This window comes from Pan paniscus, chromosome 7, assembly GCF_029289425.2.
Source record: "Pan paniscus chromosome 7, NHGRI_mPanPan1-v2.0_pri, whole genome shotgun sequence".
NCBI classification, from domain to species: domain Eukaryota; kingdom Metazoa; phylum Chordata; class Mammalia; order Primates; family Hominidae; genus Pan; species Pan paniscus.
The window spans coordinates 149,492,608-149,520,174 of NC_073256.2; the positions used below are offsets into that span (position 1 = coordinate 149,492,608).

Below are 27,567 nucleotides of genomic sequence, written 5' to 3' on the forward strand. Positions count from 1 at the left end.
TAGAGGCAGGGTTTCACCATCTTGGCCAGGCTGGTCTTGAACTCAGTCAAAAAGCATTTGTGGAGCTCATGGCATAGTTGTTACAAGCACAGACCCTGGCGTTGGAGGACTGCCTAGGTTTACTTCCTGGTCTTGATCTACCGGCCTCGGTCTCCCAAAGTGCTTGGATTGCAGGCGTGAGCCACTGTGCCCAGCTCCCTTTAGGGTTTCTATTTCATTTTTGTGAGGACTCCTATAAGCATATGAAAAAAACATTTTTCTCCTGTAATCTAACTTTTGTTAGTTTAATTTGCAGGACCTCATAAACTAAACCTAAGAGAGTACAGGAAACAGGGGTTTCATCCCCTAGAGTACAATGTATTGATCCTCCCATTTTGAGCACAGTCTGTTATTTCAACTTCTCAAGCATCCCATGGGACAGGCATTGATCTCTGAGTTACAGAAGATAAAGGCCCAGGGTTCTGACGTGCAGCCTCCAGCTCCCAGTCACATGATTTCTAAGCAGGAGAACTGGGATTTGAACCATGGTCTCTCAGATACTAAAGTCCCTTGTCCACAGTGTTCTGTTTTACTCACCTGCTTTCAAAATACCATCTTGGAGTGCCAGTAAAAAGCCTGATATTGAACACAAACAGAATGGCCATTTCAAAGCATTTTGGGAGGTGGAAGGGTTAGAAATCCAGTCACACTCCCGGGAGAAGGGCTGAGAAGTGTTGCTATGACTGATGGGCCAAGAAGTCACCCAAGAGTCTTGTGAAATTAATTTGCAATATGTCTGTGTGTTTTGTCACAGCAGCCCTGGAGCCGGGAGTGTGGATGGTGAAGGCAAATGCTCCAGAGTCTTAATTAAACAGTGTGTTACCGCCAATCAACAAGGGTCCCAAATCAACCAAGGTTAGTTCAGCTTGATGAGCAAACCTGCCTTTCTCACTGAACTCTGCAGCCAAAAGGTGCTGGATCAGATATAGCATAATTACGGTGTGCTGTGGAGAGGTGGAAATACACACTGGAGTGTCAGCGGGTGTGGGCTAGCCACAGTGAGTGACACATGTTCTGAGGCATTACGACGGTCCGTTCAGCCAGTAACCTTCCATATAGATATCAGCTCTCCCTCCTTGAAGAGAAACCAGAAGCCTGGGGATTCTAGACAGTTTGCCCAAGGTCATTAAGCTGGCAGGGGCAGCCCTGGACTTCAAACTTAGGTAGTTTGGTTCCATGGGCTGTGAGAGAACACCAAAAGGTGAGGGGCTGGCTTTTAAAAAACACCTAATGACACAAAAGAATTGAAGATCCTAATATTTGTTGACCATCTGATGTGCTAGGAGTTTTACATATAGTAACCCATTGGTCCTTCAAGCAACACTACTAATGGCTTGTTATAATTCTTATTTTATAGCTTTAGGAAACCAAGCCTCAGACAAACATAAGGCCCAAGGGAATGCATCTGGGAGAACCAGGATTGGAAGTCCAGTCTGTTTGCTGCCAAAATCCATTGCAGGTTGAACACTGAGTAAGGAAATATAACTTTTTAGCTGTTGCCTCACTGCTAGCCATTTTTTAGCGCACTCTTTTATCCTCATTCCAATGTTTTGGAGGCTTTGGATTAAAGATTATGTTTCTTTTATCATAGATGTGAGGACAAACCATCCTCCCAGCTGGTGACTGCCTTAAGATTCTAATCAATAGCTTAAAATGAACAACGGCAAGAAATAGACTGTGATCAAGCGATCAAGGGATGGAGTCTTAGCTAAATGCAATGTAGATATTGGATGATAGAAACTGCTCTCATATCTTTCAGTATCCAGGAGCCCAGAGCTCAGGATTATAGCAGATGAATTCTTTAGCTGGCTTCATGCTTTGAAGAGGAGGAGGAACCAAAAGAGTTTTAAAATACCTACCATATACTACTTACCTATCTTCTGAGCAGGATAAATTGACTTCAAAGAACTTAAACAGCTAGAAAGATTAACAGCTAGGTCAGAGCCATGGGGTTTATATGAGTTCTTAGTGAAAGATACAGTGGGTGGGGGAGGGGAAAGTCTTGATAACATTGCTTTAAATCCCCTTGGGAAAAAAATGGAATAATAATCCTACCAAAAACTTAGTGTGGTGAAAGAAGATCAACTCCAAGGGAGAAAAATGCCTGTGCAATGAGCTGAATAGCATCCGTGAGCAGAATGACAATGCACTGATTCAGCATGGGATGGGAAAACCTTTCTGACAGTAATTACGTGTATTGAAGGAGTAGAACAGGAGTCCCTAGGTGATGAGTTCTGTCTTCCTGTTGCAAAGGTTTGTGGGCCAAGCATCACCTGGCATGCAGGCCCGTGGGAGTCTTCTGAAGAAAGGGCTGGGGGCTGTAGTTGATTTCAGCAGGTGCCTACAGCGGGATACTTGTTTTTATACAGCTTGCAACCTCAGGATGGTTATATATTTTTTAAATGATTGAAAAAAATTAAAGAAGAATGATATTTCATAACATGTAAAAACTGTATGAAATTCAAATTTCAGTGTCCACAAATAAAATGTTATTGGAACATTGCCACACTCATTCATTTATGTATTGTCTGTGGCTGTATTTGGGCTACAACGGCAGAACTGAGTAGCTGTGACAGAGACCATATGGCCTACAAAGCTAGAATATTTATTACTATCTGGCCCTTTATAGAAAAAGTTTGCCAACTCCTGGCCTAGAAGAACTTGGCCCCTTCTGCTCCTAGGGCCCACATTCAACACTGATGGTTTTTATCTAGACACTGGAGTTGCCATTCGCTTGTCACCTTGCTACTACTCATACTTCCCTAAATAAGTCTCCATTATATCAGCCATAGTAATCTTTAAAAGAACCTTATTAAGGTATAATTCACCCTTTTTAAGTATAAAATTCAATGTAAATTTAGTGCAACCGTCACTGCATTCTAATTTGAAAACATTTCTATTACCCCAGAAAGATTCTTCCTGCCCATGTATGGTTAATCCCCATTCCCTCTACCCACACCAGGCCAAGGAAACCACTAATCTACTTTCAATCTCTATACGCTTTTATTTTCTGAACATTTCCTGTCACTGAAATCATGCAATATATAGTCAGAGAAATATTTTTAAAACATGAATCAAGATCATGTCACTACGTTGCCTAAAATCCTTCCATAGCTTTCGTCAGCACCTAGAATAATATCCCAATTCTTTACCCTGGCTACAAAGACTCTTGCAGTTGCCCTCTTCCTAAGTCTCTAGCCATATCACATGCGGCCTTTTCCCTTGTTCACAGCCACAGCGACTTTGCACTGGCTGCTCCTTATTGGAAGCCTCTTCCCCAGGCTTCTCAACGACTGGCTCCTTCCTATTCTTCAGTTATTCTTTCTATTTAAACAAAATCAAAGCCCTCTTGACCTTACATCTCCTACAGCTCCTCCTTCATTTCTCTTTCCCTTCATGGCAAAACTCCTCAATGAGTTGTCTCTGCTTGATGCCCCAGAGCATCTCCATCTCCTCTCTCTCAAGCCCACTCCCTTTAGGCATGACATCAGCATCCCTCCAGTGCAGCTCTTGTCAAGGCCATGCTGATTCTTACATGGCTAACTCCACTTCTCACTAGGCATGACAGCACTTGATGCCATTAGCCAATCACTCCCTCCTTGAGACCCTCTCAGCACGTGGCTTCCCCACACCACAGTCTCCTATTTTCCCTCCTATTTCATTAGCTGCTCCTGCTCAGCCTCCTTTGCTCGTTCCTTCTCATTTCCTTGGCCTCTTGATGTTGTAGGGCTTAGTCTTTGATTGTCTTCTCTTTTCTCTCTATACTTGTTCACTTGGGGATCTCATTCTGTCTCATGGTTTTAAATGTTACCTACAAGTCGTTGAATAGATAGATACAAAGAGTCAATCATTGCTTAATAGTGGAGATACGTTCTGAGAAATGTGTCATTAGGCAATTTTGTCATGCAAACATCAATAGAGTATGCTTACACAAACCTAGATGGTATAGCCTACTACACGCCTAGGCTATACGGTGTAGCCGATTGCTGCTAGGCTACAAACCTGTACAGACATTACTATACTGAATACTGTACGCAACTGTAATGCAATGGTAAGCATTTGTGTATCTAAACATAGAAAAGGTACAATAAAAATACAGTATAAAAGATTAAAAAATGGTACACCTGTGTAGAAGAACGCTTCATCATGAAAGGAACTTACAGGACTAGAAGTTGCTCTGGGTGTCAGTGAGTGAGTGGTGAGTGAATGTGAAGGCCTCGAAATTACTGCACAGGACTGAAGACTTTATAAACACTGTACACTTAGGCTATGCTAAATTTATTGAAAATATTAACCTTACTATAAGTAGTAAACTTAGCTTACAGTAGTTTTTTTCCTTTATAAACAAAATTTTTTTTAAACCTTTTGACTCTTTTGTAATAACTTAGCTTAAAACACAAACATATTGCACGGCTGTACAAAAATTTTCTTTATATCCTTATTTTAAAAGCTTTTTCCTGTTTTTAATTTTTCTTTTTTACTTTTTACTTTTCTTCTTTTAAACTTTTCTGTTAAAAACTAGGACACAAACAAACACATTAGCCTAGGTTTACGCAAGTTCAGTATCATCCCTATCACTGTCTTTCACCTCCCCACCTTGTCTTGCTGGAAGGTCTTCAGGGACAATCACACACATGGAGCTGTCATCTCCTAGGAAAACAGTGCCTTTGTCTAGAATACCTCCTGAAAGACCGATCTAAGACTTTATAGTAATTATTATTATTTTTTTTGAGACATAGTCTCGCTCCGTCACCCAGGCTGGAGTGCAGTGGTGTGATCTCGGCTCACTGCAACTTCTGTGTCCCAGGTTCAAGCAATTCTCCTGTCTCAGCCTCCCAAGTAGCTGGGACTACAGGCACCTGCCACCATGCCTGGTTATTTTTTTGTATTTTTAGTAGAGACAGGGTTTCACCTTGTTGGTCAGGCTGGTCTCGAACTCCTGACCTCAGGTGATCCACCTGCCTCGTCCTCCCAAAGTGCTGGGATTACAGGCATGAGCCACCATGCCTGGCCAGTAAATTTTTTTTATAAGTAGAAGGAGTACACTCTAAGTATTGTATAATAAGTACATAAACCAGTAGCATAGTCATTAATTATCATTATCAATTATTATGTACTGTACATAATTGTATGTGCTATATTTGTATCCAACTGATAGTGCAGTAGGTTTGTTTATGCCAGGATCACCATAAATAGATGAGTAATGCACTGTACTGTGACACTGGGATGGCTACAATATCACTAAGCGATAGGAATTTTTCAGCTCCAGTATAATCTTAGGAGACCATCATCCTATATGCGGTTGCTTGTTGACTGATACATCATTATGCGGTGCATGACTGCATAAATTTGGGTATGGATATAGATATAGACAGAGATATCTTCAGCCCTGAACAGTCTCCTTAACTCCATACTTAAATACCTGCTGGATATTTCCACCAAATGTTTCATATGCATTTGAAATTTAATGCATAAAAAACCAAACTCATGTTCTGCTTGCAAAACCTGACTCTTCCCCAATCTACCCTATCTCCATGATACCCTCCCTCATTATGGTACTCAAAAAACTTTGCAATAATCCTATTCTCCTCTCATATCTCACATTTACTCCATCAGTAAATTTTGTCATCTCTGCTCTTAAAATGTATCCAGATTTCTAACATTTCTCACTTCCTCCACTGCTCTCACTTGGGTCCAAGCCTCTCTTGACTCTCATTGAACCAATTACTGCAAATGCAGTATTGCTCCTAACTAATCTCTTGTTCTCTGCTCTTGCCTCCTTCAGGGTATTCTCAATACAGCAGCCAGAGAAACTCTTTTTAACATAAATCAGATCTTGCTATCTCTCTACTCAAAGCTTTGCAATGACTTCCTTCTTGATTCAAAGTAAAAACAAATAACCTCATAATGGCCCATGAGGGCCTTCATGGCCTGACCCCTGATACTTCTCAAATCTCCTCTGTCATTGCTCCTCCTTCTGCTAACTCCCTTGCCCTGCACTGGCCTGAGGCAGACCTACCCAGAACCAGAAGATAAACTGCTGGGAATATTTTCGTATCTGATGTGGGGACAGGACATGGGACAATTGGACTTTTCTCAGGGGAGACGCCTTACATGTCTTCAGTGAGGAGAAATCACTGGGTCCTTGGTCAACTGGATGCCCATGCTCATTGTTGGAAGCTGAAATTATCAGAAACAAGAACAAGTTCCCAGAATATCTGGGATGTAAGGCTATGAATGGGCTTTTGCTGCATTTGTGCAGATGAAGGAAATTTTTAGGCTTTTTCACTGTCATACAGTCACCTGAGGCTTGAAGTGGGTACGTTTTATTTGGACAGAAATATGCAGTTGCAGAGTGGGTACACTTACCATAACCACAAAGTTGTCCATACGCCTTTGTGATGCTAGACATGGACTTTGCAGCCAGATTGTTGTGTTCTAGAAGAGCAGTCTACCCTGGTTCTCAGAGGCTACAGGCAATGTTTCCACAGTGAATTGTGTCCATGAGTGTATCACTTCCAGCTTGCCCAGTTTTAGCCATCTTTGTCCTTTGATTTACAGAGTAAATTGTGGCAACCAGGATGGGTTTTTGTTTATTTTTGTGTATGTCTGGTTTTCAAGTAGGCTTATGTGCCAGATGCTGATGGTATCCTGCATGTGTCCTTCCTCCCTACTTCTGAGTTCACCTGCAGTTCATAGATAATTCTCATCATGCTGGCAGCTCTCCACCTTCATTGGCAGTGCTTCTGTTTCTCTATCAGAGACTTTTCTTCCCCCCGTTTCATCTCTCCACTTTCTAAGTTGTGTTTTCTGGGAATGCTTTCTGAATAAACCACCTACACTCAACATCTCATCTCTATTTTTGTGGACACCCAAATTAAGACAACTTGTTGTGTGGGCATGGGATGGAGTCAAAAGCTATCACTCACTGAACATTTTCTGTGTCCTAGATCCTTTGCTAAGTACTCTACTGACATCATTCCAGAAAATGACCTTTCAAGATAGGTATAATTCTCCCCATTTTACAGATGCTTACCATAAAAGGGTTAAGTAACCCTCTCAAGGTTCTTTCTCTCACATGAAGAAACATTCCTTCCCACTGTACTGACAGTAGAGAGAGGAAAACTTATATAAGCTTTACTAATTTCCTCTCCCATCAACTCACAGTGTTTTTGATTCACTTATTCTTTCTTCATCCCACGTGGTCTGAGAAGTGAAGTTTCTCCAAAGGAAGTAACCTGAGACTCAGGGGTAGGTGGTCCTGGTTAAGTTCAAATTGTGACTCTTTCCCTTATTAGTGTTTGACCTTGAGCAGATTTCTTTATGTTTCCGAGCCTCAATTTCCCCATGTATAAAATGGGAATTACAATGACTTAAAATTTTAGTGACTGAATAACACTTTAATTAGGCTGGGCATGGTGGCTCACGCCTGTAATCCCAGCACTTTGGGATGCCAAGGCAGGTGGATCACTTTGAGACCAGCCTGGCCAACATGGTGAGACCCCATCTCTACTAAAAATACAAAAATTAGCCTGGTGTGGTTGCTTGCACCTGTAATCCCAGCTACTTGGGAGGCTGAGGCAGGAGAATTGCTTGAACCCAGGAGGTGGAGGTTGCAGTGAGCCAAGGTTGCACCACTGCACTCCAGCCTGGGTGACAGAGTGAGACTCTGTCTCAAAAATAAAATAAAATAAAAACATTTTAAAACACTTTAATTAAACCTGTGTAGTGGCTGGTACCAAGGAGGTGTTCAATTCCCATTGTGTTGTCTTTGCGGCTATGGGTTTTATTTTGTATTTGATTATTTTCTTCCCCTGGGTCTTTATGCCATTGATTACCTCTTTTCTTTCTTTTGTCTTTATTCTTTCCCTCTCAACCCTTCTTTTCTCACATTTTATAAATATACTCAAGCCTCCCCTATCATTCCCTCCTGCAACCGATAACAAACTCTCTTTACTTGTCATTGATTTCATCAACACTTGGACCTTCATTTTTCCTGCAGCTCTTTGCCTTTCTTTTAAAAGAGTTCCTCAACTTTACCTATATTACATAAATTCGGTGGGCTCTTTCCCATCCATATCCTGCGTTACCTCAACATCTTGGTATTACTCTATATGATGGCCACCCCCTTTCATTTCTCCCCCTTTTAATTCCATGACCCTCTTTTCATTTCTATCTACATTGATCATGGTTTCTTGGATGCTCCTTACATTTTCCTCTTTCTCTGCATACCTTTCAAGGCAGATCTTTCCCAAAGTTCATGCTTTTCCAAGCTTTGCTTTTTTATCACAGAGCCCCTTGGGTGGTGAGCTCACTCGTGCCATGATTTCATCCTAGTTACTTTTCTGTTTCCTAAAGCTATGTAGCAGTCTTCCTTCCTCCCTGGCTTTCTGTTGGGTTCAGGCAACAGTAGGTACCAGTAGAGGATCAGAAGAGGGAAAGAGAGTGAGGTTGCAGTCTTTATTCCCTTAGCTCCCTCCCTGCTGGTTCACTACCAGATTGCTGTGTCCATTGCCCAAGGTCATAGTCCCTATCACATGGCCCTCTCCATAAAGCTCCATCTGGGTTCTGGCCCTTGTCGGGTTGTTGCTAGCTTTGCAGGACTGTACCATGCCAATTTGATTTAACTAAACTATGACCAAATCTTTGTAAGCAAACCCTTTATTAAAATCTCCTCCACTTACCTAGTATGTGTACGACTTTCTTATTTCTCCACCTGGATCTTAACTGAGACAACCACACATTATATAACCCCTGGAGAAGCATGCAGGAAAGGAACTTGAGTGAGAAAACGTAGGTAAATTAAATGAATATAAACATATTTATCCCCTGCTTAGCTAGCAAGGACTTTTATTCAAAATAAAAGATTCTAATGGATTAGTAGCTAAGAATAAATGCTCTGGAGTCAGACTTCCTGCTCTGAATCCTGGCTGTGCCATTTACTAGCTATGTGACCCTGGACAAATGACTAAATTCTCTATAGTTCAGTGTCCCTATCTATAAAGTAGGGATGATAATAGTTCTGAGTGCCAAGATTTATTGTGAAGAGTACATGAGATGATTCACAGAGAATACTAAGTAAAATGTCTGGCACATGTAAGTGCTCAGTAAATATTAGCTATTATTCTTATGTCTCACAGAACTGAGCTTGGGAGAGGCTGATAAAGCCTAGGTCCAGAGATTAAGCAATCACCCTTATTAGCTGGAGGGAGGTTTCTGAGCTCTAATATTTGCTTCATCAGTCCCTAAAGGCAATACCAAGTTCATGCTAACTTTGAGAATGCCCTAGTTACCTAGTGTGGCAGACAGGTTTTAAGATGGTCTCAATTATATCTTATGTAGTAATACCCTCCCCTTGAGCATATGCAAAATCTGTGAATTGCTGTTAATCAATAAAATATGGCAAAGGTAATTGGCTGTCAGTTTTATGATATGTTACATAAGATTGCAACTTTCATCTTGCCAGCAGACTCTCCCTTGCTCATTTTGATGAAGCAAGCTGCTATGTTGTGAGCTGACCTATGGAGAAGGCTATGTGACAAGGAACTGAGAGCAATCTCTGCCCAACAGCCAGCAAAAAACTGATGTCCTCAGTCTAACAACCCTCAAAGAACTAAATTGTTCCTAACATGAGACCAGAAGTGGATTCTTCCCCAGTTGAGCCTCAGATAAGACCACAGCTCCAGCCAACACCTTGGTTGAATCTTGTAAGACCCTAAAGCAGAGGACCCAGTTAAGCTGTTCTTGGATTCCTGGTCAGCAGAAACTATGAGATAATAAATTTGTATTGTTTTTAACCACTAAGTTTGTGGCAATATTTGTGTAGCAATAGATAACACACCTAAAATGTAGCGCATTTACTCATTGTTTCATTCTTTAGCACTTACAGTCACCGTGATAGTTTCTGAGGACAAAGATTAGATGGCTATGTTGGCCGGTGCTGCAAGTCCCCAAAATGGGACCATGGGAGGGAGTGGAATTGTAGGGAGTGGAAGCAGGAGGGTAGGACATGAGTTCTTGTGGCGATAGCATTAGTTACCAATAAAAAAGACAGTATGATTCTTTCTCCTAATGAGAGGAACTGAGACCAGGCAGCTGGGAGAATCTTGTCAGTCTCTAGATACGAGAGGAATAGTTTCTTTGAAAGGAAAACTTCAAAGTTGAATTCTGAGAACCATGATCAGGATGGAAGGCAGAAGTCAGAAGGGAGGGTGCAGTTTCAGACCGTGGATCTGGGAAGAGATTTCCTCACTGCAGCGTGATCTCCTTAACTTAAGGACAGAAAGTTCCAAAGAGCCCTAATATACCTTCAAGGCCTCATCTGCCTGGATCAGTCTCCTTCTTGCTTTCTGCATTCCAAGCACACTGCCTTCTTACTACACCTGGAATGCTCCCTGTTTACCCAGGGCATAAATCCCACTGAGTTGCTTGCCAGAGGCAATGGAGACCATAAGAACAAGAATGTAAAAATGCAACTTTGCTTTGAACAGAACTTCTAAACTAAGCCTGTCTCATGCCTCTTTGCACATCCTCTTCCCAATGTCTGGCAGGCCTGTCTTCTCTACTTCCTTCTTCATTTTTGGCTTTGTGAAGTCATCCTTAAATATTCCATTCATACCTCATGCTCTGCACGAAGCGTTTTCTATACCTCTAATATGAGCCAGTGCCATGCTTTGTGTTTCCACAGAACCCTTGATTATATCACTCATCATGCTTCTCACAGAACTGAAATGATCTTAAGGCCAATACCACATTAAATTGTAAAATACTGCATCTCCGATGCTTGGTATATGGTAGATATCCAATTAATATTTCTTAAATACATGTTTCTTGAAGTGAACTGAATAGAAGAAAAAAAACAAGAATTCTAATCAATACCCAAATGTTTAAGGAAACAGAGTTGGCAAACTGGCCTATGAAGGGATTATACCCACCAATGGTCCAATTGATAATAGAGAAATATTTAAGACATGTTCTTGTTTGCTGCATTTGAAATGTGTACCACTAGTAGATAACTCTTGCCAACACTTTATGCTATTAAACTGCTGCCACATATATATTTGTAACTCCAATGACTCCCAGGGGAACTTTGTGGTTCCCTTACTTTATTCCCTGTGCAACAACTACACTTGGGTTAGACGTAGTCATTACTCAGTACTAACAAGGAGATCTACAGGATCAATCATAGTATTCTTGTGGTGAGCAAAGAAATATATTCAACACATTTCCTCATGCTGGGCATTCATGAAGACTACATTTTCCAGCCTCCCTTGCAGATTGCCCCATACCATGTGACTGAGTTTAAGCAATGAGTCTGTGAGTGGGAATGATGAGTCACTTTGAGTCCAAGGCAGGAAGATGTGGGTATGGCTTTTCTAGAGCCTCTCCTCCTGGCAATCTGGCTAGAAGTGAAGGACTCCAGCTCTTCAGTAGCCCAAGTCCTTGCATCACTCTTTGAAACTCAGACAATCTACACTGGACTGTGATTTGAGCAAGAAATAAATCTTTGTTGCATTAGGCCGTTGATATTTAGAGCTTTTCCGTTAGCAACAGTCAGTGTTGTTTATGATAAATAATACAATCTCATAAAAGTTGTTTTGAAGCAAATAACATTCCTCCACATAATCACTGAAATGTCTATTTATTAATAAGTGGTGCAGTATTTATTTAAGATAGAACATAAAAAATCAGGTAAGAATTATTTGCATAATATATATGGAAATCAACCTATTAAAGTTGTTCAAATATTGGACAGAGCCAGAATATAAATTACACATACAGTTTAAAAATTACAGGAAATCATATTATAAAGAGCACTAAAGGCCACTTGTGGAATAGTTGTGTTCCCCTGTAAGCCAGAATGTGAAGAAAGCCTACTCGTAGCACAGAGACAAACCCAGGGAGCAAGGCACCAGAATTCTATGCCATAAAAAGGGGTTAAAAAATACAATCCAAAATCAAATATAATGGATTCATGTCACTGGGAACCTCCATTTGTTCTTCAAAGACTGGTGTTTTCCATCACTGCTACATTAGAAAAAGAAGGAAAAAAAATAGCCATATCCTATCTGAAGCAAGGCAGAGATCATTTTTCTCTTTAAAACAAGGAAGGACTGACAAATCTGATGAAGTCCACCTATCTTTCTAAGTTGATTTTGCAGGATGGCACAGAGCCGACTTTACCTCTCCGACAGCGAATCTCTGATCCTTGGCAAAATGGCTGCCCCAAATCTTGCAACTTGGCCACCACCTGGACTCTTAACCCTCAGGGGAACTATGGGGGTGGGAACTGCCCCCTCCTTGGAAAAGTATTCAGAGGGGTATAGAAGGGCCCAATTACCAGATCAGGTTGGCTTCCATGGGAAACCTTGATCTTTTAATACTGAGAAAGAGAGACACAACTGTTCTGAGCTTTTGGCCTCCCACAGAATGTTTTTATAGACTCACCTGTTTCTGCAGAATTTCAGAGCTCAGAAATAAAGGTACAGTCTAGAGACAAAAGACCAGAGTCAGCAGAGACGTGGAGATATTTGAACTTGTTTGGTTAAAAACAATGACAGGAACTCCTTGGGGGCAGAGAACAAGGGGCACTTGTGGATGATCTGCAGCCACACCAAGCCCCGAGAGCTAATGGATTCCAATGTGAACCAGGTGAATAATTTATGAGGCATTATTTTCTGCCACTGACAGCTGGATTGTGAAGCCACTCAAAGGACCTGCTGAACAGACAAGAGGAACAGCTGACCCAGGCATCACTCTACTCTCCAGGGAACTCATGGGTCTGTGATCATTTTACTGTAAAGCTGAGTGAACGTAGAAGCCCGAAGCATTGTGGAGGAGCTAGGGCCTGATTTGAGAGGAAGAAGGGGGAGAGAGAATGAGCTTTCCAGGTCCATGGGCTTTGGTTAAATATGCAGCTCTACTTCTTACAATGTGTGACCTTTGACAAGGTCTTGTCTTCAGTTTCCTCATCTATAAGATGGAGACAATAACATCTCCCTCATGGGGTTGCGATGAGGATTGCATGAACTTTAGAGAGAGCTATCATGTCACAAGCAACTCATAAGGAGCGCTTAGGATAAGTTTCTCTCCCCTTCCCTGACCTCACTTTTGTGGGCAGAGGAAGAGAAGGGAACATTAACATAAAATATGCCCTCATTTTTTATGACTCTTAGGTATCAAATTGCAGTCCATTCGACAAGTCTAAGAGGAATTACAAATACATTCCTGAGCACTGAGCTGGGCTTTTGACTACCTCATTGTAAGCCATTCTCAAGTTATTCTTATATACAGCCGATTTTTGGCGGTGTCAAAGAAATTCATTATTTCCCTTGAAGCTTATTTTAAGCCCATAACAGTGCTATCTGGAGGATGAAGGCTTAGGTAGAATGACAATCTTTAAAATTGCTGGGCCAACTATTGTTGTTCTAGAACTTGACCATCCTTCTTTCTGAATATCTCTTAGGAGCTTTCACTTCAGCCTGACTCAGGAGAACGGAAACATCCTACCACAGGGATTCACAAGGACTGCTGGGGAGCCCTGCCAAATTCTGGCAGATTTATCCCGAGAACAATGTAAGTGGAAACTAACAATGAAGATGTTCATTTGAGCCAACAGAGGCCTGTTTACTTCCTAAAATAATCTCTTAGTTACATAACCATAAGATGTCCTAAGTTGAGTCCTGTTTGCTTCTTTGTAGCTTTTGGTGAAGGCCCTAGAGTATCTGCTTATGTCCTGACAACATGGGGATTCTCTGGGACAAGGCAAGAGGACCCAAGCTGTGTTCAAATGAGACCCAGAGATCCCAGTGCAAAGGGACACCTTTGGTAAAACTGGCCACTTTGGGTCATATAGATCCCAAAAGAAATCATGCCTGACTTCCTAAAATCAAAACCATAGGGATTTATCAAGAAGAAACCCTGTTTAATTGGCCTATAGATGAGGATGTAACCTAAGGCATGACTGTTGCTGAATGAGCCCAAGTGATGGGCCAAAAAGGTGAACCAGTCCAAACATGGCAGGACCAAGAAGGAACAAGGTAGGAGAGGGCAGAGGGGTGGAGGGCAGAGAGGTGGAGGGGAGGAGTGCCTGCATGGCCATGGGATTGTTCTTCATTCCCTTTCTCAACTGCACCCAGCAGCAGTGGTTTTTGCTAGGCCTTTTGAAGACAGCAGGATTCTGGGAGAAGGAACATTGTCGTCTTTCACAGCACGGAAACATCAATCTTATTCCAGAGAAAGGAAGAAGTCCCCAAAGGTATGTTCGGTTTAATAGTTTCTCAAGTGGGCCAGGAAGTTCTTTTTCATGTTCTGGGCTCAATCGTGATGCTTTGATTTCACTTGGTATTTTACTTTTAGTTTTGTCTCTAACATCTGGAGCAAAGATCAGAAGACCTGAGTTCCAGATTTATTCTGTGACTCAATCACTGCTTCAATCACTGAGGGACGTGGTGTGATGTTCTTTGCTCTGAGCTTCTGCTTCTTGATCTAAAAAGACAGGTGGTTGTTCTGGGTGATCAAAATCTCTTCTTGCTCTGTGTATCTTAGAATCCATGAAATTATGTCTCTTTGCATCTATGATAACAAATCAAAATATGAATCACAATTTTCTTACAGGGTTGCTGAGGTTAAAGCCGTGAAAGCCTGGGAACAAATCTCCCCAGGGAAGGTTTAAGCAAGCATTAACTCTTTCTTCTGCAAGTTCCCCGATTCATTGCTAGGGTGTTGTCTGATAGCCACCATGCACAGTTGACTTTCCTTGGGAAATCATGAGTCCTTTATTTTTGCAATTTGGCTTTATCTCCTACACATCATCCAGATGGTGCAACATCTGGTACTATATGTCCAATGGAATTGCCACAACTCAGCCACTGAGATCCAACATTCCTGCCTCTCTTCATTCCAAGATTCCTTCTGTTCCTTATTGTGGTAGACAAGAGCAAGCATTTTTATTTGCAGAGATGTACTTCTTTAAAAAGCAATTGTGAAAGCATTTGATTTAATAATTAGGATTGTTTCTCCACGATTCTTTTTCTGAAAAAAAATTTTTTTGGTGTAAATTTAGAGTTCATAAGTAACACCAAAGACTGAGACAATGAAGTCCATGCATACTGTAAAAAAAATAACATAAAGAACAGTCCCTAGTATGCATCAGTCATTGTACTAGGGGCTTTGTGTGTACATTGATTGTCTCACTTGAAAATCAAAACACGGCAGAAGAGTCAAATGCTTTTGAATGTGCTGAAACTCAAATTTTCTTCCAGGTCATCTCTGTATGATTCCTGTCTTTTACACTGCCATTACTGGCTTCTAAAACCACTAAAGCTATGCAGATAGCCTGGTCCTAACATGTTCTAAACTGGGCATTAGTGAGGGGCTGCCTGCTGGCTTGTTTAGGGGCCAGTTGGCTCAGTTTGGAATGGTATAATATCAGCAACAATAGCGTTGGGTTGATTTGAATATAAACAGCTTAGACTTTAAAAGTTCATCCTGAAAACAAGCCTTCAAGGACAAGTGAGGACATGAAGCAAATTCCTAAGGACGCCTGGGGTTCAGGAAGCAAATAAGAATCTTTGGTTATTCATGAAAACCAAATACCAGCTATGTGGCATCTTCTGGGAAAGCACAGGGGTGGGAGAATCCTGGGGTGTGTTTGGCAGCACTGTCCAAAGTACAGTTGACTTCTTAGGCTGCAGAACAAATTTCTTCTCTTGCCCCAGGAGAATTTGATCTGCAGGTTCCCATAAGTAGAGTAACATCTTTCTCTTGAAATAGGTGCTGTGTCATAGTCTGTATCATAAGCTTCTCTTGGTCAACATGATGAAATGAAAGTAACTCAGCTCCTTGACTGGTGTCAATCTTAGCAGGGATTAGGAGACGAAAGAAAGCTGGTTTCTCCAACAATCTTCCTCAGATTCCCTAGAATCCCCCCTTTTTGCACAGCTTCTCTGGAGCTATGAAGTTCAAAGCATTGAATCCAAACTCGAAGTCCCCATTCAACCCACTCAGCCTTCACTGGGCTGATTGGATCATTGCCATTTTGATGTAGAATCTTTGCTCTCATTTTCATGTTCAATTTTCTATAGTTTCCAAGCTAGGAAGAATTTCTGTCTGTATAGAGTTGTTTGCAGGGATGAAATCAGGTATTTTATTTTCCTGGTAGACATAGTTTGAAGGGACCTCTGATGTTTGAGACCTCTAGATTCCTAGCATTTTGATGGCAGAAACTGTGATTTTCCTATCTCTGAACTTCCAGTGCACTGCACAGTTCTGGGCATATATTGGTGCTTAATAAACCCTGTTAAATGAATAAACAAATGACTTTTTCTTTATTACACCCCCATTTCAGTAGCATGGAATTATGAGAATGATTTTGCCAAATTATGAGTAGGTCCTATTAGACTAGGTTTTTCTACAGGAAATTATTCTTTTAAACTACAGTGTCTAGGAAATACCTTGCACAAAATAGACACAGGATGCATAATTGTTGATTAATTAGTTCATTTTAACCTATACACCTTGGGATTATCTAGTTATGTTTTCATGAAAACTAGGGCTTTGTAATATCAATGTCATGTCTACTAAGCCTAAATTTCCAGTTCTAAAAACAAAGTTATTCAATAGCACTTTCTCAATTTGATGTGTTTTTCTTTTCCTGAAATATTTTTTTCTTAAGCTTTTGATATTTGCTTTTGTGCTGACATTTGATAGTCAAAACTCAAACGATCTCAAGTATTTCTTTCTCAGCTCAATAGGATCATGTTTCGCTTAACATTTGTGAAGTTGATTTATCTAATTCATTTTGATCTTGCTAAAATATGACCTTTAAAATTTTTCATGTCACATTGTGACCCAGAAAGACCAAATACATACATGAGATCATAGTTTTACCTGATAATATCCCTCCTACTTTGATGATGGAATTAATTTGTCAATATTTCATGGAGTTCTGCTGAAACGATTGCAATTTCTTGGGCAAGTTTCAGAACGACTAGTATATCTGTGGTCATGTCATCTTGGGTCATGTTGTTAACCAGTTCCATTGGATTATCATGCTGTTCCTTTGTCTGACAAAAGGATCTTTGTGAAAGCACACACTGTTTCTTCCCATAACTCACATTCAATTCCAGACCCTGAATTTCTGCTTGCTCACTGTGAGCCATATTGTTGAGATTGTCTGTGCATAGGCAACTTGAGCAGGTTTGGTTTGCCTTTCTGGAATATATTTTTTGGGGGAACAAAAGGGGAATATCAAAGCAGAGTTATTCCAGAAGATCATTTTTCTCTTTTCCTTTTTGTTTTCTTAAATGGGAAAAAAACAGCTCTTAAGGTTATTATTATTTATTCATTCATAAAACATGTATTTTGTCTATGTCTATACTGATAAAGACAACTTACTAGATGTTAGACGATCAATACTTCCCTACTACTGATCAATACAAACCCAATCTCTGCTGTCCTGGTCTTATGATCCAGCAGGGAAGCTAGACTGCCTGCCTATGGTTTAGGAAATAACACAAGCTCCAATCCTTTCTAGGTTATTAAAAGAATCTAAGGTAGTTCCTCCAATTTTGGATCAATGGTAAATACTTTAAGGTAGAACTCCATTGAGTTGCTGGAAAATGCATCTATTGGTAAAATACCTAAGATAGTAAGTTCTTCAAGAATATTAATAAGTTACAAAATTAATTGGTGCATATGTGGAGAGTATGACTCACTCTCCTTTATTGTTGGTTTCCAGTAACTCATGTACATAAAGAAGAGCATAGTAACATGTTGGATGTTAGGCAGGTGATCATCTCAAGTGAAAGATTCCAGGAAGATCAGGATTCAATAATCAAGCCCTCAGGAAGGGGCATAGGGTTTCTTAGGTTGTAATCCCCACTGGCACTTTCAGCCATATTGAAGGAGTGGGGAAAAGGCCCAAATAACCCATGCCCTTTGTCCTTCAGATTGCCAGCATGTCAAATGGAAGCCCATGGGGCTTCATGTCTGATGCATTGAGCATTCTGGTATATTTCCCATCTCAGACTTCAAGGTCTACACCCATCCATTTGTGGGGCTCTCCATAAAAAACACCCTTCTGCTGCTCACAATGTCTGCCCTTGGCCTGGGACTTTGGGCTTTGGTTCTAAGTAAGTTCCTAAGGTCAGGGGTCAAGCTCTAATCATTTCTGTATTCTGAGCTTTTTGTACAGTAACTGTTGACATGTGAGTTGAAAGTAACCTATCTCTGAGGAAGTGATTCCTCTCTCCAACATAGTGCCAGACTCTTGTATTAGGAAATGATGAAACCATCAACCAAACGTCTGCCATAGCTACTGTGGCTCTTGACAAGACTGTGAGGGAGAATAGCAGTGTCAGCTGCATACAGACATTTGTTTAGGTCATCTGGATTATCTTGATTGTCACCATGGCAACTATCCACAACCAGTGCCTAGGTGTGTGAGAAGAGTGATACAATAATACTGTGGTGTGGTCATTTAGCTAATTCAGTCTAAGCCTAACAGAAACCTTTTCCATCGAAGTTTTTCAGAGAATAACAACATCTCATAAGAGGCCAGAGGATGGCTTGTGCTTAATATCACACCTGTACAGTAGGGCAGTGCTTCCCAGGCTGTCTGCTTACATTTTAGCTTGTCTTACGGTTACATATGGTTTTAGTATTTTCATTTAAAAAATCTGGGTTGGTTCCATAAATTTGGAAAAGTAAAATTGGACGGTTCTGGAAATTTTGCCTGTTTACACATCTGTAAATGTAGCTTGCTTGCATTATTGTTTTCTAGATCTGAAATGCATTGCATCAAGCAAGCATGTTTTGCAATAAAAGTGGAAATCCCCCTCCTGCTGGATAAACTGGGTGCTTTCCACGTGACACAAAGTCATATATCTTGACACAATCTCTAGGATGCATTATATAAATGGAAGAGTGGTGTGGTGAGGGGAAACAAGGGCAGGGAGAGTGGGCAGACCTGACTTTTGAGTCCTGGTTCTCTATGGGACAACTGAGTGACTCTGGGTGTGTCACTTTACTGGAGCCTAAGATTCTTCATTTATAAAAGGAAGTCCTTGGACTAGATAATTTCTGTGTGCCTTCTTGACTTTAATTTCTATTTTAGATGGATATTTTGTACTTCAGTATCATGGGAAGAAATGGGAGTTGGAACTTCATTTTAAAGGCACTGAACTTAGCTCCTGCCCAGAGGGGCACTTCACTTCTGATAAATTCCATTGTCCATGGCTACGTAAATTGGAAACTATTTTAACTTTGTGTGTGTGTGTGTGTGTGTGTTTTCTCCCTGCCAGCCAATTCATAACTCATCAGAAATGCTACACTTGGCATTACCACCACTTTTTACAGATAAGGAAACTGAGGCATGATACTAAGTAACATCAGGCCAAGTGAGGTCTTTTGGAGAGCTTTTAAAAGGTTTTGCCTTAAATATTTGTTTAAATTCTTTGTTTTAGAGACAAAATGACTATCTCATTCCTTTCCTAATGTTAGCTCAGTAGGCAGCCCCACTGATACACAATGTGGTTTTGTTGAGAAAATTATTTCCTTGCTTTCAAAAACAGTTAATTGCTGGAGCGTTTTACACAAGAGGGCAGTGATCCTAGAAATAACTTAAACTACTTTCTCTGCTTACCAAACCAAAACCCAAACCAGCCAACCAAACAGACAAAAAGAATGGCTCATCAGTAATTTCTCCCTGTACTGGTCCAATCGTGATTAAAAGTAAGAACAGCAGATAAATGTGTATCCTAGAAGAGATTAGCGGAACCATTTATATAGTGTAAAGTCATGCAAACCATGCTGAAAAGGAAGCACTTTGTTGTGGTGACATGGGGAGGAAGAGGCTGTGGGAAGCCCCTGCCTGGGTGGGGCCACCACGCACACGCATGCATTTGATGCAGCCATTGGTGTCCCCGCTGGTAAGCGTCAGGTGTGAGAGTAAGTGAACTATACAAAGTCTGTCTACATTACAAGGAGGGGTCAGCCAGTGACCTCTTTTAAATGGGCTTATTGGAAGGGGTCCATACTGAATCAGAAATCCCATCCCCTGTGGACGACAGAGGCATGGAGCCGCTGGGCGTGAAGGGGTCGGTGTCTGTGTCCGTCTCACCCTCGGCGAGGTACCGCTTCTCCCTCATCCAGCTCGACCCCCCATTGGGGCCGAACACATAATCATCTCTGTCCTGGGAGATGCTGAAGCCACTTGGAGACCTCTCCAGCTCCTCGTGGTTGACCGACATCAGGGACAGAGGTGTGTCGCTGTCTCGCGTGATGCTACGTCTCTGCCGGGGGGAGATTCGGTCCGAGTAGGGGCCCTGCAGGTCAGCCTGGGAGTGGCAGCTCACTCGGGAGTCGAGAAGAGTCAAGATAGGCAGGACCGTGGGCCTCTCCACATACGTTGTTGCCAAGGAAGGAGGAGTTGCCTGAACCTTTCCAGAACTGGGTCCCCCTCGGGGCAGGTTCACAGGGTCATGTGCAAAAAACCCATAAGGGCTGACTTTGTCAATGGGCACCTGGTGGAAGCTGTAGGGTGGTTCCGGGGGGCCTGTCTCAGAATAGTTGCAGATGATGGTTTTCAAATCGGAATACCTGTTGTCCTCTTTCTTCTCTGCTTCAGCTGGCGAGGAGGTGCCCTTGGTTGGGTAATACTCCGTGACCTGCACCTGCAACCGTTCCATGTGTTGCATGTGCATATCCACGAGGAAGTCCAGCTTCTTCCCCATGTCCTGAACCTGGAAAATCAAAGGAGCTGTGAATTACCACTTTCTCTGAGGGTGGGGATCGTTGCTATTGGTTGGCAGGAAATATTCTTTTTTTTTTTTTTTTTTTTTTTTGAGACGAAGTCTCAGTCTGTCACCCAGGCTGGAGTGCAGTGGCGCGATCTGGGCTCACTGCAACTTCCGCCTCCCGGGTTCAAGCAATTCTATGCCTCAGCCTCCCAAGCAGCTGGGATTACAGGCACCTGCCACCATGCCAGGCTAATGTTTGTATTATTAGTAGAGACGGGGTTTCACCATCTTGGCCAGGCTGGTCTTGAACTGACCTCGTGATCCACCCACCTTGGCCTCCCAAAATGCTGGGATTACAGGCATGAACCACCGTGCCTGACCGGAAGGAAATATTCTAATACTGTATTTACTTTTCAGAAGGGAAGATAATTCTTGCAACTCTTAATAATAAAAACAGCTAATAATTTATTTTGTGCCTCCTACTTGCAAGCCTTGCACACCAGGTATTAATGTTAATCTAGAGAAAACCTAGGCAAGGTCTTCTAGGAAGCAAAGGCGGAAAGCAGAGAGATGCTTTGAAGTGTTACAGGCCTGCTGTGTCCCCTAGAGGAGGAAGTGGCCTTGCTAATGTTGCCTGGGTCAAGGAGCAAGAGTTCTCAATTTAGGAACATTTCCTTAGACAGAAGCATGTGGACTGTTAGTCTATGTTTCTTCTACATGGTGATTTAAGCCCTAAAAATACAAGGGCAGTGGTTAGCAAGAACTGAGCTTCTCAGAACTGAAGACCCTACCTAGCAGCTTGCTCTTGCCTGCCTAAATTGGTACCTTACTTGAACTTTTGTGAATGAATATACATGAGTGTGTGTGCACACGTGTGTGATGTTCTTGCTTTGACAATTCACGACTCACCAGGAAACACTGTCGTCAGGTGTATCACCCTATTTTACAGGTGAGGATGTGAGCACCATGATCAGCAGATGCCAGGATAGCATCTGAGCCTCAATAATAACTGACAAGGGTCAGTTAGAAAACTTACAATCTGACTCTGTCTTATACACTTTATTGACTTTTGTGAATTTTATGACAATCCCCCAAGATGGATACTATTATTATCTCTATTTCACAGGCAAGAGAACAGACACTGAGAAATAGAGTGGAAATTATAAATTAAAATTTAAAATGAAAACAAAATTCTTGATACAACAAAAAGGAATAATTCAGATTTGCTTCTACCTCTCCTGCACGGGTCCCATTTAGGGTTTTGAATAAAACAAAAGGATTACTATGATCCTTGAAAAACTGGCAGTACCATTTATCTAATGTAGAGTTAGGCAGATGATGCTAGATTATGAGCTGTTTGCTGTGAAAGCAAGAGTGAGCTGCATGGTGCTGTGAGTGAGCGGGTTTCTCTTTCCACCTTGAATGGATCTCACCTGTGCCTGCCCTCCTCCCGGCCTCTTCACGCAGGCAACCCACTGCCTGGACATTGAGAAAAGGAGGACACACAACATGCAGTTGCAGGTCACTAACATTTCCTAAGGGGTCACCATGAAATGCTTGATAATTGTAGCTATTATCAAGTGTTCACTGTGCCCGCTAATATTATGGGTAATTTTCATGTATCAACTCAGTCCTCACAGCAACCTAATAAGGTATTATAATCCCCATACTACAGATGAGGAAAACTGAGGCTCAGAACAATTAATTAACTTGCACGTGATCACTCAGTAAATGCTGAATCAGTGATTTGATTTCCATATCTTTTTTGAATGGTAGGTAGTAGTACTCAAGTATCTTATCTCCCTTTGAAAAACAATGGTGAGGACCGGGCGCAGTGGCTCATGTCTGTAATCCCAGCACTTTGGTAGGCCGAGTTGGGCAGATCACCTGAGGTCAGGAGTTCGAGACCAGCCTGGCCAACATGGTGAAACCCCATCTCTACTAAAAATACAAAAATTAGCTGGGCATGATGGCAGGCGCCTGTAATCTCAGCTCCTCAGGAGGCTGAGGCAGGAGAATCACTTGAACCTGGGAGGCAGAGGTTGCAGTGAGTCAAGATCGCGCCATTGCACTCCAGCCTGGGCAACAGAGTGAACCTTCGTCTAAAAAAAAAAAAACGAAAGAAAGAAAAAAAAGAAATGGCATTTGAAAATAAATGTCACAGATCCAGTTTTTGGTGAGAGGAAGAAAAGACTTACCTGTCTTTCAACTTTTACAAACTTCCCCATCATGCTTTGGTCTTCGATTTCTGATGTGGATGGTCTGGCTACATATGGTTCATTCCTAAGAAGAAGCGAACACTCCTATAAGATCATTATATCTATTTTTGCTATGCAAGGTAATTTCGGCTAGGCAGGCCATGGCCAACAGAGCCATCGTTCTCACCCTCACACTAGTGTGGCATAAAAGAGCACCAATCAACTCTGGAGGCATATGTGAGTCAGGAAAGGTCAGAGTTTTTCTGCATTCAACACTGGTATCTCATGTTTACCTCCACTGTAGGAAAATTTGAAGCCAAATATCAAGCTGCTATTAAGGAGGCTTTGCTTTGTGTTAAATATTATAAAGCACCTAACAGTACCTAGCGTATCTAGTTCCTTTAAATTAAATTCCTTAGCCTTTCATTCTTAGATTTGAGATCTGAGACTTTTACTCTGAGTGTGTGTGTGCAGGTGGAGAAGGGGTCATCATCTAATGTCTGAAATTACTTACAGTGGGTATAAATATTTCATCTGGCCAATTTTAATAAGAATGAAGAATCCCAAATCTTGAACATGATGCAAAAGATGACATTGGTGAGGAATGGAATTGAAATGTGTGCTGAATTTGATTTTTGGTTATCCACAGTTAATATCTGCTTAATTCTGGTTAGTTTCAACATTTTTATGTTTTTTTGCAGATAGAACTTTCAGGGAGTCTAGCTATTTGCTAGAAACCATTCATGCTAGGCACTTTCTCAACAGTTGATTTCTCTCTCTCAAAGGCTACTGAATCCTGCCTTAGTAGGATAGTCTTTGGCTGCGAAGCCCTAAATTTTAAAAAGATGTCAAAAACTGGTGGTCCATGTGCTAAATCCAGCTGGCTAGTGTTTTCTTTGGCCTGCACGGGGTTTTAAAACATGTAAGCCATCTCAAAAATTGAGAATTTCATGTAAAAGCTGGATATTCTGTTTTCTGGAAACAGAGGATCTGCATCCCTAAAAGAAGGTAGGGCCCTCATTTCTAAAAGAAGGTAGAGCCTTCATTCCTACCTCCTTTAGATGGGGCATGCATTCTCCAGGTGCCCATGGTCCCACCACTCCCTATTCTATCCCCAGGGCTGAGGTTAAATATTAAAATATTAAATTGCTTTCTATCATCACGTTAATGCTCTTGATTCTTTTTTTTTTTTTTTTTTTTGAGATGGAGTCTCACTCTGTTGCCAGGCTGGAATGCAGTGGCATGATCTCGGCTCACTGCAACCTCTGACTCCCTGGTTCAAGCGATTCTCCTGCCTCAGCCTCCCAAGTAGCTGGGACTACAGGCAGGCGCCACCACGCCCAGCTAATTTTTGTATTTTTAGTAGAGATGGGGTTTCACTATGTTGGCCAGGCTGGTCTCGAGCTCCTGACCTCATGATCCACCCGCCTCAGCCTCCTGAAGTGCTGGGATTACAGGCGTAAGCCACCATGCCCGGCCTCTTGATTCTTTTATAAGTGGAAGGTTCATAATATTTCTTAAGCCTAACTCCCTCACTCATTGTGTTACCTGCCTTGAAGACATTTGGGAATAAAGAGATGTAAATTTAGGCAGTGGATTTTCTAAAGAACATCTTATTCAAAATTGTGAAGCTTTGGAAGGAGAAGAGCTGCTCTGTTAAGAGACAAAGCTCTCTGTGTTACAATGTTGTCAGGGGGCTGATATCTGAGTGTCTTCTCTGGCTTTGTCCTGGGAGGGGTATCAATCAACTCAAAGGTAATTATGCAGGATGGAGAATGCTCTGGGTTCTGCTGATATGAAGTTTTCTTCCTGTTTCAATAAAGCTCATAAGTCTCCTCTTGTTTTGTAACAGGGAAACAGGTGGGGCTGTTATCATTTTCAAAAGTTACAGGAAGAAATGTCATCCACATGGTCTGGGAAGAGGAGTGAGAACATTTTTGTACAGAAACCTTTCAAATGGCCACCAACTGAAACAAGCTTCAAACTCTTTCTTCATTTTACTTAGGAGAGTGACAACTTCACCCACATAAAGGACCCCAGCAGAGGTTTGGGGGTGGGGATGCTTTACAAACTTTGCACCCCTGGCCCATCAGTCCATGTCCACTGGCCCCACCTGGGAGATTGCTGGGATGGGAAGGTGAATGCTGACCCTTTCTGAGACTTCTTGTGTTTTGGCGTGGAGGGAGGTCCAGGGGTGAAAATCATATCTATTCTGAAAGAAACAAACAGAGCAGGGATTAAATTACACAGAGCTTTGTTTTGACAGGAAAACAAATCATTCTATTCTCTCTAGAATGAGATAAGGGTTTGGAATATATAAGAGGAGAGGAGAGGAGAGGAAGTGAGGAGAGGAGAGGGGAGGAGAGGAGAGGAAAGACAGAGTGCATACTAGCTACAGAGAGAAAGACAGAGTCAGAGAGAACCTATAACCTCGGTATATTCTTCCGCTTGTTTTTGATCTGGTGATACTGAAAGCATCTTTCTATCCCAGGAGAGAGGGAGGCAGACAAACCACTGAGAGAGGTGACGGCTGCATCTTGTTATTTTTTTTTTTTTCATAGGAAATGTCATAGGTGGACTGCAAACCTGTCTTGTCTTCCAATTCTTCTATCCCTTCCAAAAACATCTAGTTAGGGAGCTTTACAGACAAATCCTAGGCTACATATTCAGCTGCACACATCACTGCTGCTCTGTGGGCATCTCTGGCCAGTAGAAAGATAGATCCAACACCAGCTTCCATTCCTATTTCTATTTCTGCATGAGGCACCAGCTCCTTTTTAAATAACTTTTATTTTAGGTTTGGGGGTACAGGTGAAGGTTTGTTACATAGGTAAACATGTGTCATGGGGGTTATCTTTTCTGCTACTCTCCCTCCTACCACCCTACCCCCTCAAGAAGACCCCAGAACCTGTTTCCTTCTTTGTGTTCATAAGTTCCTAACATTTAGCTACCACCTGTAAGTGAGAACACACTGTATATGGGTTTCTGTTCCTGCATTAGTTTGCTAAGGATAATAGCCTCCAGCTCCAACCATGTTCCTGCAAAAGACATGATCTTGTTCGACATGATCTTGTTCTTTTTTATGGCTGCATACTACTCTGTGAGTCACTGGTTCCTGCTCTATGCCTGGACCAATAGGAAAGAAATGTTGCCTGTCACACTGTAGGTTGGGACAGGGGTGGGAGGGAAAGCAGGCTTGAAGGCTTATTACAGGTCCAGGACCATTAAGACTATGCACCCTGAAACAGTCATGGCTCCTTCCGTCTCCTCCTTGGAAACCCAGCTGCTCCTCCACTGACGGCACTTTCTTTCTCTCTTGCCCCGCAAGGTCAGCATGGCTGGGGATATGCAATCAGAGGTCCAGATGTTCACCCTCCAGCCACAAATGCTAGAAACACATTTGCTTAATAAGTAGCAAAAACTATGCCACTGTCATAGTCCACTCTATGCTTATTAAAATTGGCTGGTATTTTTGGAGTCTGGCATGCCTTAGACATCATGCTTCATCCTCGTCTCTCGGAGAGCCATACTTGCATAAATAACAGCATGTTAAGCTCAAAATTTGTTCACACATCTATTCATTCGGCAGGCAGTGAGCACTGACTCTGTGCCTGCCACTATACTAGGAAGTCAAAGTTGATATGCCAGTTAGGGATAAAGAAAGGCCTGCTGGGTGCAGTGGCTGACGCCTGTAATACCAGCAGTTTGGGAGGCTGAATCACCTGAGGTCAGAAGTTCGAGATCAGCCTGGCCAGCACGGTGAAACCCCATCTCTACTAAAAATAAAAAATTAGCCGGGTATGGTGGCACACGCCTCTAGTCCCAGCTACTTGGGAAGTTGAGGCAGGAGAATCACTTGAACCCGGGAGGCAGAGGTTGCAGTGAGCCAAGATCGTGCCACTGCACTCCAGCCTGGGTGACAGAGTGAGACTCCATCTATCTCAAAAAAAAAAAAAAAAGAAAAGAAAAGAGAAAGGCCATGGAGAATTACACCTCCAAGCTGACAGATAGCATCATTAACTTCCAACCCAGTCAGTGTGATGTTCCTGTTCTCTAGCAGGACACTCCAGTGGGACAACATCACTTGGACAGGGAAGCTGAGGCCCAGAGAGGACGCGTGTCCATTGGAAATCTCACACATGTCAGAGAGTGAACTGCAATAGGATTTTGGTTTCCTGACTGTTATTCCATGGCTATTGACATCATAACTGCCCGTTTTTACAAAATGCTTTTTAAAAGGGCATTTTTACAGCTTATTAAAGATTTGATACATTTTAAAAGTAGAAAAAAAAAGTCACATATGGAGTCATCATCTCAGTACAGCCACTGCAGTCTCTCAGGGGAAGTCTTAACTCCTTTTCTCCAGGCCCTGATATGGGAAAGTGTGTGCATGTCCTGTGTATTTCTGAATAAGCATATGTGTGCAAGTGTTTAGAATCATATCATACCTATATATTAGTTAACATCATCACAAGGTCTAGGCAGAGTATATTCTGTGACATACATGACATATAAACATACATATGCACTATAGATACATACATATGCATATGTATGTGTACACACATGTCCACATGTATTATTGGTAA

The 27,567-nt window shown here is 41.9% G+C and overlaps 2 protein-coding genes across 3 annotated transcripts in view; both read right to left on the reverse strand.

The window, feature by feature from the left end:
• The window catches only part of HHLA1 (HHLA1 neighbor of OC90), a 49,821-nt gene extending 47,853 nt beyond the window's left edge, over positions 1-1,968 (reverse strand). Inside the window, exon 1 of the mRNA XM_034966613.4 lies at positions 1,913-1,968. The gene's annotated coding sequence lies outside the window, so the exon portion shown is untranslated. The remainder of the gene's footprint in view (positions 1-1,912) is intronic.
• A 9,695-nt stretch (positions 1,969-11,663) lies between these two features.
• Positions 11,664-27,567, reverse strand: part of KCNQ3 (potassium voltage-gated channel subfamily Q member 3) — a 364,765-nt gene continuing 348,861 nt past the window's right edge. The window contains exons 13-15 of one of the 2 annotated variants that reach the window (XM_034966614.4): positions 25,092-25,190; positions 22,979-23,063; positions 11,664-20,783 (exon numbers count right to left, since the gene is read on the reverse strand). In XM_034966614.4, coding sequence (XP_034822505.1) covers positions 20,049-20,783; positions 22,979-23,063; positions 25,092-25,190 — 919 coding nt within the window. In that variant the 3' untranslated portion in view covers positions 11,664-20,048. The remainder of the gene's footprint in view (positions 20,784-22,978; positions 23,064-25,091; positions 25,191-27,567) is intronic. The other variant, XM_014346019.4, reaches the window with a different exon arrangement.